Source organism: Lissotriton vulgaris, unplaced genomic scaffold (assembly GCF_964263255.1).
Source record: "Lissotriton vulgaris unplaced genomic scaffold, aLisVul1.2 SCAFFOLD_4468, whole genome shotgun sequence".
NCBI lineage: Eukaryota > Metazoa > Chordata > Amphibia > Caudata > Salamandridae > Lissotriton > Lissotriton vulgaris.
Window position 1 is genome coordinate 111225 of NW_028250732.1, and position 12195 is coordinate 123419.

At 41.5% G+C, this 12195-nt stretch overlaps 1 protein-coding gene across 2 annotated transcripts; it reads right to left on the reverse strand.

Moving 5' to 3' along the window:
* Positions 1–9829: 9829 nt before the first annotated feature.
* On the reverse strand, positions 9830–11507 carry LOC147663149 (uncharacterized). Of its 2 annotated transcripts, XM_086950636.1 has the most exons (2): positions 11326–11456; positions 9830–10815 (listed from the first exon to the last, which is right to left on the reverse strand). In XM_086950636.1, exons 1-2 carry the CDS (start codon positions 11454–11456, stop codon positions 10011–10013), a joined length of 936 nt encoding a protein of 311 aa, XP_086806762.1. In that variant the 3' UTR covers positions 9830–10010. The 2 variants fall into 2 exon arrangements, with proteins under 2 accessions (XP_086806762.1, XP_086806761.1); XM_086950635.1 differs by having other exon boundaries at positions 9830–11507.
* Between the last annotated feature and the right edge of the window lie 688 nt (positions 11508–12195).

The window sequence follows — 12195 nt, forward strand, 5'->3', positions numbered from 1 at the left end:
TAGACATTCTGATAGAAATACCCCAAGAAAAATTTTGGTTCATTTCCTATCTTATTCTGTGAAAGAATTAATACTAAGTAGGGCTCTGAGGGATTCTTCACTCCAGATAGGGTCCGCAAAGTATTTGATTCGTTCTGATGTGGGTAGAGTGACGGCCCAAAGACAGTGGGAGTTAGGATCCAGAATGCAGGAATTGAGAGGTCTGGGTGCTCAGGTGATGATGAGATTTCCTGCCTCCCTACGAGTGGTATGGAATAACAAGACTTATAATTTCACATTCCCCCACGAAGTAGATGACTTTGTAGTAAGTTTGAAAGAGGCTCAGAAAGTATGAGAATAACGGTATGCTTAAACATGAGACTTTAGTGGATTATATTAACTGAATAATTACTACTTTTGTAGAAAATATCATCACAAATAGTTATATTAAAGTTTTAGTCTTGGAATATAAGGGGGGGATGAAGGAGAAATAAGACAAAAAGAGATACTTTAAAAAGAGAAAGGAAAAAAGAAAAAAAAAAAAGAAAAAAAAAATTTGTTAGGCACAATAAAGAAGGGGGGAGAGGAAGGAAGGGGAAAAAAAAAAAGTGATGTTTTTTTTTTTTTTTTTTTTCTTGGTGTCATTAGTTGGGTGAAGGTACATACAATTGTATAGTACGCATAGATTGGACCAGATCTCCAGTTGGGGGGAGGGGCCTCAAATGGCGATATCTTCGCCAAAGGTAATATGGGAAGGTTCCTCATGGGGGGTGGAGGGTGGGGAGGGTAGGGAGGGAGCGCTTAAAAAAAAAAAATCCTCATATAGCTAGAAACTACGAGAGCACTAAGAGTCAATATGCAATTAAGATCCACTTCCCCTTAGGGGATAATCAAGGAATATGGAGAATAAATTAAAAATAATCAGCTGGAATGTCAATGGACTGAGTGAAAGCAGAAAAATCGGTAGAATTTGTGAATTCCTAAATAAGTCTGGCGCCCACATTCTTCTATTAGAAGAAACCCACCTTAATTCACAGGAGTGTAGATTGGCTTTTAAAAATCAAAAATGGATACAGGATATCTTATGCTCCCAGCAGTGCAATAATACTAGAGGTGTGATGATAATTATCAGAATTAATAGCGGAATAAGGGTTGAGAAATATGAAACGGATAATACAGGCAGATGGCTGACCGCATCATTGTTAGTGAAAAACATAAAAATAACATGTACTGTATATTATGGCCCAAACCTAGATGCACCAGAGGCCTTGGTGAGTCTGAAAACTAGTCTTATCGAGCTGAATGCCCCCATTATATTAGGTGGCGATTTTAATTTGGTATTCGATCCTATATTGGATCGTACTTCTAAGGCACCTGTACCTCCACTACTTAGATCTAAAAGGGAGCTTGGAAACATAATAAAGGACTTCAATTTGATAGATGTTTGGAGGACCAAGAATCGGAATAACAGAGATTACTCATTTTATAGCCACAGACATAAACACCACTCACGAATTGACTTCTTTCTTATTGATCAAAGTCTTCTTTCTGAGACCCTTTCCACTGCTTATATTCCGGCAATATTATCAGATCATTCCTTAGTGGAGCTAGTGATTAAGCTCCCACAGAATTTACAAGTTAGGAGATGGACCTTAGATAGATCCTTATTATCACAAGAGAATCTAAAGCTTGAACTATCGAATCATATGACAGAATATTTTGAACTAAATAAGAGCACTGTATCGGAGCAAACATTATGGGATGCTTTCAAGCCTTTCTTAAGAGGTATATTTACATCTGAAATGATAAAAAGAAATAAAATTAGAAAAAAGGAAAATGAAGACTTTTTATCTCTTATAAAGCAAAAAGAGCAAGATTTACAGAAAGCTTGCTTAGAACAACGGATCGATGTAACATCCATTCAAAAAGAGTTAGAGAACCTAAAAATTAAATACCGGGCCAACCTAGATAAAATTATTAAATCAAGGTGGGATACGAGTAGACTTCAGAACTTTTCATATGGGGAGAAATTTGGGCGAATACTAGCTTGGAAGGCCAGAGCAGATCGTGTTAGGAATCAGATATCCAGTTTGAGAATACAGAGCTCTGGCGATATATCATCAGATAGCGGTGAGATCTTGAGAGAAGTTCAAACCTACATGCAAAATTTATATATGGGGAGCAATGACAAAATATGTTTGGAAGAGGTAGATCAATGGTTGGAGGGAGTAAGTGTACCACACCTAACAGAGACGGATAGCTCTTTTTTAAGCTCACCAATTAAAGAGGGAGAGGTACTCGATCAAATTAAGAGGATGGCCAGTGGTAAGGCTGCAGGCCCAGATGGGCTCCCAGCCGAAATATACCAAATAGGGGCGGAAATCTTATGTCCCATTTTAACAGCCCTTTTCAATCGAATACACTTAGAAGGAGATCCTATACCCCCGACATGGTCAGAGGCCACAGTAACTCTGGTTTTGAAACCTAATAAAGACCCCTCACTGGTTGAGTCGTTTAGGCCAATCTCGCTGCTGAACGTGGACTATAAAATCTTTGCAGGGGTGTTGGCAGCGAGATTGGCCAAAATTATTAAGACTATTGTTCATGAGGACCAGAGGGGCTTTATGCCGGGCAGGCAATTAAATGAGTTGACCTTTCAGGCTATCGCGGCAATTGATTTTGCTTTAGTGGAGGAGGTCCCATTAAGTATAGTAGCCATCGATGCCGCTAAGGCCTTCGACCAAGTAAGTTGGATGTACTTATGGGAATCCCTGTCAAAGTTTGGCATACCGACTAACTTTATAACATCAATAAAAGCGTTATATTGCCAACCCAGAGCTAAATTCTTAGTAAATAACATGCTTACAGATTGGGTTAAAATTACACGTGGTACTAGGCAGGGTTGTCCCCTATCCCCCTTATTATTTAATCTATACTTGGAGCCCTTCGTTATCAAATTAAGATCAGATAATCTAATCGAACCTTTTCGCCTGAATGAGCTAAATTTGAAATTTGCCCTATATGCTGATGATCTCCTAATGTTCACATCTAACCCTGAAACGTCAATCCCTCAATTATTTCAACAAGCAGAAGCATTTGGAGAAGTTTCTGGGTACAAAGTAAATAAAGAAAAAACAGAGGTCATGCAATGGAACCAGGAGGTTAGGTTTCCTGGGGTAAAGACCCGTATGAGATACCTTGGTATCCAGCTTGTGCAAAATATTACGGACATACCTAAAGTTAATTTGGAGAGGGTACTTAAAGATATTAACACACTTTTACACCGATGGTCGGGATTGGCGTTAAACATCTTTGGTAGAATTAATCTGTTGAAGATGATCATCCTACCAAAGATCACCTTCCTTTTTAATTCAATACCTCTTTCATTTAGCCCCAAAGATATTGCCAAAATACAGGGACGGATAGGGTCCTTTATTTGGAATTCCAAAGCGCCCAGAATCTCTATGAAAAAACTTAGAAGAAAGATTAAAACAGGTGGGTTAGCTATGCCAGACATTCTCCACTACTGTCAAGCTTTTCACTTTAAAAACTTTAGGTCAATGGCCGATAAAGCCGACTCATCCTGTTTGGGTCAATTATTCCAAGCTTTGTTACACAATATTCCTCAAGGTAAAGAATTTTTTTTATTTAAGTTCGGAGACCCGAAGTTCTACAAGAAGGTCAGATTAAAAATCTTGGGAACAGCTTTGCGAAATTGGGTATTTTTCAGGAAAAAACTGGATATTTCTTACTACACTCCCCTTGCCCCCATATGGGATTCCCCTGGAACACCGGAATGCCTCAGAGATCAATTATCAATTCCTCTCAGAACAGCGGGCATTGGACATTGGCAAGACCTCATCGTAGACTCTAGACTAATGGAGTGGGATTCATTATCCAGATTAACAAGTAGAACCCTTACTAGATTCAAATTTTATCAATTATCCAACTGGTGTAGTACTATAACTTGGAATCTCGCATCTAATCCTAAATTTGATCTAGTAAAGAGAAAAGGGAGCTGGAAAAAAGAAGTTGCCTTTTGGTACGACGCACTAAATGAAAAAGATCAAGTCACGGAACCTGAACTTAACAAATTATGGGGAGAAGAAATAACTCTACAACATGGCGAACTACAAGGTCTTTGGGGAGATTTTTTTAAACTGTTGCATACGGTTGTTAAATCTGCCCCCTTAAAGCGAAACCATCTGTTTACATTATATAGAGCGTATTTTTCACCCAAGAAGCTGTCTAAGTTTACAAATATGGATTACTCTTGTTTGCGCTGTAAACTTTCCAAGGCAGATGACATACATATGTTCGCTGAGTGCCCTAAATTATCTCTCTTTTGGTCCAAAATAGAGGAATTTATAATAGAAGTGTGTAATATACGGTTTAAAATTACTCCGATGACCATTTTTTTTGGGTTAGAGCTTGGTTCTCCGCTTAACGAGATGAGGACTAAATTTATATTTTATGCAATGATCATAGCTAGACGAGAAATCTGTAAGCTTTGGAAGTCAGAGATCATTCCTACCTTTGCAGATTTTTTAAGCTATATTGTATATATTAGTGAAGCTGATCTTGCATGTGATAATTCTTGCCTTGACAAAACCTGGGCGGCCCTGGTGGCTTGGCGGAACCGATGATATATATTCCAATGATTTCACCTGGGTCCTGTGGACGCTTGGTATCCTACCCAGCAGAGGGCCGTATAGACTATAGGGTATGGAGTGGACCTAGCTCACAGTGGAGACTGGAGGGGTATCCGACCTTCTCTCCCAATCTGGAGCCAAGACGGTAGCTTTGGTCCAGTTGGTCGGAACATCGCATTGAGGAGAGGAGGAGATACCCTTTCTAGAATACCCACTTCTGGTATATGAGGAATAAAAAAATATTTAAAAAAAAAAAAAAAAAAGACCTGAGCCAAGGTTAACATCTTGAACTTCTCCTTTCGGAGGAAGCGGTTGATGTCCCTGAGGACTAAGATAGGATGCAGGCCTATGTATTTTTGGGTACCAAGAAGTAGTGGGAGTAGCAACCCTGACCTACTTCTGGCACAGGGATGCGTTTGGTAGCTCCCTTGGCAAAGAGATCCATAACTTCCTGGAAGAGAAGGGCAAATGATCCTCCGACATGGGATGAAATCACCACAAACGGCATGAACCTTACGCACTCCACTGCTCGCGGAACTCCGTGTAGACCGCCAAGTTTTTTTGTCACTTTGCGGAGTTCCTCACCGAGGAACTCCTCATAGGCTTAATCTTATCATGGAAAAATAGATATCAGTCATATGTTAAGAAACAAGGGCGAGTAGAAACCTTTTGGGTGGATATTTAAAACATTATTATTGTGATTTCCTTGGCAATTTGTTCATTTTTGCAAGCACTAACACTTCTCTGTGTAAAGTAAAGACCTTGAGAGTTTTGTAACTTTCAGATACTCAAATTGTGGATTCTGTTGCAATTAAAAATATTTCCAGGCCTGAAATTTCTTTGGAGGTTGCATGCGGCCAGCCTAAGTTATCCTGCAAGTGTTTCTTGATGAATCCTATTGCAACTACAATATGTGCTCTCTCATGTAAAGTCAGGTTGTTAGAAGATTTCCTGCAACTCAAGATATGCCTTACTTTTCACCTCATGTGGATGCATTTCTCATGTTTAGTGAGATCTCCTTTCTGAGTATAATGTTTCTGGCTTTCCCCACCTGTATATGGTTTTAGTCCAGTGTGAATTCTCTTATGTGAAATGACATTGTATTCAAGACTTTGCTTGCATTTCGAGCACTCATAAGGTTTTTCCCCAGAGTGGGATCTCTCGTGAAGCATAACTCTTGTCTTTCAGATTCAAGCTTTTATGGCATAAGGATTTTCTCCAGTGTGGAGTTTCTCATGCAGCTTATCTGGCATTCAAAGCACTCAGTGGCGTCACTAGGGTTGGTGTCACCCGGTGCGGGCAAATCATGGTGTCACCCCCTCATGACTTCCCTTTTTTTTGTACCAGTACACATTTAACAGATCAGTAGGAAACTTTCTAAGAAAGAGCCAAAGCAAGAGAGCTTGTTTTTTTGGAACATTTCGTGCAGTCACACATAAATAATGTAGCAAACACGACCAGCTCTGAAATAAATTATGATCAGAGATCGCTTCTTGACACGTCTCTTTAAAGCTGACTGCTGAAGCTCTCCTAATTTATAGCACTGACTGTCTGTGAAGACTAAGAGTGCGCAAAAAAGATAATTCACCTGTTGAATTGGTAATTTCTGTTTTTGTGTGTGTCGGAGTTGGAAATAAGGCAGGCAGCCGATCTCTGTTCTCAATGGCTGCCAGCTCCTAGTGCTGTGCTTTTAATCACCAAGGTGTGGGCAGTTCAGAAGCGATGCTTCCGAGGCCTGAGTCCTGACTCACACTCACAGAATAGAAATGAACCAGATTGCTACAGCTTCAGGACCGGACTGGGAGCTCAAAGCAGCCCTGGCAAATGTTATTTGACCAGCCTCCATATGGTGCATAGCGAGCGAGCCTGACCCTTGCAAGGAAGAATGGCGGGGTGGGATTTTTTTCCCACCAAGAAAATTTGAGGGAAAAGTGGCAATTGAACATGAGGGTCCAGGAAGAGGCCAGTCAACAAAGACACTGTCACTATAATGAGAAAAGACACCACTGCTGCTGTACAGACACTGCCACAAGTGTGAGAAAAGACACACCAGCCAGCATGAGAAAAGACGCACAACTAGTGTGAGAAAGACACCACTGTGAAAGAAGACACTACGACTAGTGTACATACAAAGGCACAACCACCAATGTTAGAAAAGACACCATCCCTAGTGTATAATGTTAGATACAACAGCACGAAACAAAACCACACAGCTAGTGAGGGAAAGATCGCTACCACCACCAGTGTGAGAAAATACATCACCGTAAGTGTAGAAAGGCACCACTACTAGTGTGCAAAGACACCAAAATCAGTGTAAGAAAAGCCACAGAACTAGTGTGAGAAGAGACAGTGCCACCAGGATGAAGGAAACCCCAATGCCAGCGAAGAAAGACACTACTACTACTGTGAGAAATGATGGTATGACTAGTATACAACGACACTACCAGTGTAAGAAAAGACACCACTGCTGTGAGAAAGGCGCACCATTACTGTGTGAAAAGACACCACCAGCAATGTGGAAGAAGACGCCACAAGTAGTGTACCAAGACACCATCACCAAGATTAACAAGCATTTGCAATGCAATCGGTCTCGCCTTTGGGACATTCTATGTATTTAGCTATACAGCACATTCGCCTGGGTGCTGAAACATCTACTGTTCTTTAACATGGATGGAAAGTAAGCACCAAACTGTGTGACACACCAGGTATGAGACCACATGGAGAGAAATATTGCCTTTCTGAAGGAATGTATTTAATGTACATATGTGTTAATTATATTAAAATATATATATATTTTAATGTTGTGTTATATGTTGGGCATTGTGAGTTGCTTACTTTTGTTAGAAGCACGTAACACACATAATCTAGTTAATCTTCTATCATATCAGCCATGCATCATAGACAGTTTGAAAAACACTTCTTGGCTATTTTGTATTGTTACTATATTCAAAATTATCCGTATCAAGTCATTTACCTACATAGTTTATTATTGATAGCGGACCTGTCAGTCGTTGAGGGCCCAGGTGAGATGTGACAAGTTCAGGGAAGGGATGGATTCTCAAGCTATGCCACAGCAATGAAAACGACTTCCATTCTTCATTGCTCTGTTAGTGAATATCTAGATTTTGAAACTGGTATCCATGCAAGTTATACCATTAACAGGGCCCGACTGGAAGCTAAATCCTGCTCTGGCGAATATATTCAAACCCGCCCTGCACTTCAAGAGGCTGAGAGTGGGCTGAAGCTATGGGGGCATGGCTTGGCCACCCAGGAAGCCCATTCTGTTCTGAAAATAGCCCTATCACCTGCAGCCCATCAGGGGAATGCTAACGTGGCAGTATGGCCAGTCCGGGCATTTTACAAAATGCACACTGTAGCAGGAGCAGCTTTTCAAACATGAGACGCGGTACACAGATCACCTCGTTTCAGTGAGTATTTCTCTAAAGGAACCAGTTTGAGGCAGAATTACAGAAGCCCCCGTGGGTATTGTGGAGGAGGCGGTAGGATGCCGTAGAGGTCAATAAAACTCCTCTGCATTATACTACAATGCAGACAGCTCTGTAACGCTGCACATATACCATAAAATGAACGCAGAGATAAATAGGTCTGCCCAGGGTCACATGGTTTCAGAACAAGCGTTTAAATCTGGATTAGACAAGTAAAGTTTGATGTAGAGAATGGCGGTAAGTAGGCACACCTGTATCTGCTGCACCTTAAGAAAGGCTCCACCACCCCACCCACAAGCTGCCCTCACCCAGCACCCGCTGCGCAGACTATCAAATTTAAAACAGCCCTGGCAACAAATTATTAATTCAGCTCTCATTTGCACCGAGTGAGTGACCCCGGCACTTTGCTCAGTATAATTTTCCCAGGATAATTTTGGAAAAATCAAACTGAAAAGTGCCTGTTGAAAGGTTTCAATTATATACGCTAGTTTTACTGGTTGTTCAGAAGGGGATTTTTTTAATTAAATATTCAAGTACATAAGAGTTTATTTAGCACAGTAGCGCTATTTCTACAGTTTCTAATCATGCAAGCACCTATGTAAGAATACTGTTCTTGACGAGAAAAAGATGGTAGAGTTCTGAGACGCTTTCTCCTAATTCATAGATACATTAGTATTTTAAACGGGCCTGCCGCCTGAGAATCTCACAGAGGCCGCCGGGATCACATAACAGGTGCATCACAACTCCTGGGTGCGCTACCGGCCTCCAGGTGTAAAAACCGGCCTTCAGGTGCCCTGTACAGCTTTATTCATAGTTGAAACATGACTCACACACATGTTCGTTAATCCTGGGCCCGGGGCCGGCCTCGATTGTCTGGGACTCTCACTCTGGTAATGCGATTATTGCGATCTGAATCTAGTGAACTGTGTGCCTGCCCTGCCACATTTCTCACTTCATTGAGTTCAAAACTTGATTCTAAAAATGATATTTCTCTATTCTCTCTCTCACCGTCCGTGACCGACTGCCTCCGAACCCAAGTCAGTCCCAGTCCCAGGCCACTGTCCCAAATTTGAAGGGGAGACGACGGCGCTCCTCCGCTCGGGATATCAAAGAAGATGGCTCAGGCTGCTGGCACACACATGAATTCTTTATTTCTAGCAGCAGCGCGAAGCACTACACGCACTCCCCTGCGCTGCCGTCTCCGAGTCTCGTCAGAGGAGCACAGCGCGCGGGGGCTGTCCCAGGGCCGTCATTGGTAGCGCTAAAGATTGACGGCCCTGGGACCCAAACTGGGTGGGTACACCACGCATCCGAATCATCACCGACCCCACCGGTGCGTAGTGTGCGTGCGTGCGTGGCCAGTGGCGACGTGCTGCAGTGCACAATCACTGTACTGACTGCAGAGTAGTATAATATTTTTATTTTGTAAGCAGGTGCGCAACTCGATGCGCTAAGACAAAGTTGCGGTGGGCGGCGGCTTCAATCAAGGCTTGCACAGATGCTGATGCACTATAAATAAAAAGCAGTGAAGCACTGGCAGGCAGCCGCAGCAGAGAGGTACCGTGAGGGCGAGGCTGAGGCTGAGGCTAACTAACCAGATTGGTGTCACCCCATGATGGGGTGACACCCGGTGCGGTCCGCACCCCCCGCACCCCCCTAGTGACGCCACTGAAAGAACTCATAAGGTTTTTCATCAGTATGGAGTCGCTTATGGTTGGTGAGGCTGTGCCTATCAAATAGGAATTTCTGGCATTCACAGTATGGGTAATGTTTTTTCCTTGTGTGCGTCTGCTCATGTAGAGGGAGATTGCGTTTAAAATTAATGCTTTTCTGGCATTCGGAGCACTGAATTATTTTAATGGTGTGTTTTCTTATGGTGCTTGAAACCATCTCTACCTCTGAATCTTTTCTGACATTAAGAGCACTGATAATTTTATTCACCAGTGTGGATTCTCACATGTTTACTGAGTTGAGATTTTTGGCTGAAACATTTTTGGCATTCAGAGCACTGATAAGGCTTTTCCCCAGTGTGGATTCTTATATGCTCAGTGAGACTGAATTTTTCACTGAAACATCTGTGGCATTCAGAGCACTGATAAGGTTTTTCCCCAGTGTGGGTTCTTATATGCTGAGTGAGACTGCTTTTTTGAATGAAACATATCTGGCATTCAGAGCACTGATAAGGCTTTTCCCCAGTGTGGATTCTTATATGCTCAGTGAGATGGCTTTTTTGACTGAAACATATCTGGCATTCAGAGCACTGATAAGGCTTTTCCCCAGTGTGGATTCTTATATGGTAAGTGAGACTGCTTTTTTCACTGAAACATCTGTGGCATTCAGAGCATTGATAAGGCTTTTCCCCAGTGTGGGTTCTTATATGCTGAGTGAGACTGAATTTTTCACTGAAACATCTGTGGCATTCAGAGCATTGATAAGGCTTTTCCCCAGTGTGGGTTCTTATATGCTGAGTGAGACTGATTTTTTCACTGAAACATCTGTGGCATTCAGAGCACTGATAAGGTTTTTCCCCAGTGTGGGTTCTTATATGCTGAGTGAGACTGCTTTTTTGAATGAAACATATCTGGCATTCAGAGCACTGATAAGGCTTTTCCCCAGTGTGGATTCTTATATGCTTAGTGAGACTGCTTTTTACACTGAAACATTTGTGGCATTCAGAGCACTGATAAGGCTTTTCCCCAGTGTGGATTCTTATATGCTGAGTGAGACTGCTTTTTATACTGAAACATTTCTGGCATTCAGAGCACTGAAAAGGTTTATACCCAGTGTGTGTTCTTATATGCCAAGCGAGACTGCTTTTGTCAATAAAACATTTCTGGCATTCAGAGCACTGAAAAGATTTTTCCCCAGTGTGGGTTCTTCTATGCCAAGCGAGAATACTTTGGTAACTGAAACATTTCTGGCATTCAGAGCACTGGTAAGGTTTTTCCCCAGTGTGGGTCCTTGTATGTATAGTAAGTGCTCTTTTGTCACTGAAACATTTCTGGCATTCAGCGCACTGATAAGGTTTTTCCACAGAGTGGGTTAATGCATGTCGATATAGACTCGCTTTGATACTAAACCTTTCCTGGCATTCAGAGCACTGATAAGGTTTTTCCCCACTGTGGATTCTCAAATGCTCAGTGAGATAAGATTTACGGCTGAAACTTTTTGGGCATTCAGCGCACTGGTAAGGTTTTTCCACAGAGTGGGTTAATGCATGTCGATATAGACTCGCTTTGATACTAAACCTTTTCTGGCATTCAGAGCACTGATAAGGTTTTTCCCCAGTGTGGATTCTCATATGCACAGTGAGATAAGATTTATGCCTGAAACTTTTTTGGCATACTTTGCACTGAGAGTGGTTTCCCCCAGTGTGCATTGTGTCAAATTCTGTGAGATAAGACTTATGGCTGTATCTTTTTTGGCACATGTAACTTTTTTCCCCAACTTAGGTTATTTTGCCTTGATTGAGGCGGTTTTAAACACTGAATTTGTTCTCACAGTCCGTGTTTTTATAAGGTGTATTCCTAGAGTTAATATCTCTACGTTTAGTTATCTTTTGCTTATATGCCACAGTAAGAGTGAACCCGATTTTAGAGTTGGGCTTGTTTAGATAATGTTCAGCATTTATCTCTAAAAGAAATTGTGTGTAATTTTCTTAACACTTCAAGTGAGCAAAATATGTCTGAAAGCAGCCCTGTAACACCTGTCGAAATATTTCTAGCAGATAATAGTCTTTAGGTTATAGCCTATCCGGCAGCAACTTATTTTGTGACTGAAGATTTTCTCAAATCTATTTGTATAGGTTCTTAGCAATGCAGTGATAAGGTGTTAGTCTGATATTTATTAATTAAACTGATAAGTACCTTTTTGCACTGACGTAATGGCAGTAACTGAGGGTGTTAGAACGTGCACAGTACGATTGTGGATCACGAGTCTCAGAACATCAGTTCCTTTTACCCTTTCTATGTTTGGTGTAAGGTTAAGGTTTGTAGTTCTGAAGACGAGGATTTATTTACATTACCTATAGCGCAACTGTGCTCATTTAATCAATTTTTATATTTAACAGTTTTACATATCACTCACGCACAGCAGATAATGTTGAGGCGATTTACATA

Bases quoted from the DNA above. Each gene is read 5' to 3' on its own strand.
- LOC147663149 (XM_086950635.1), bottom strand. From the start codon at position 11,507: ATGTGCCAAAAAAGATACAGCCATAAGTCTTATCTCACAGAATTTGAC.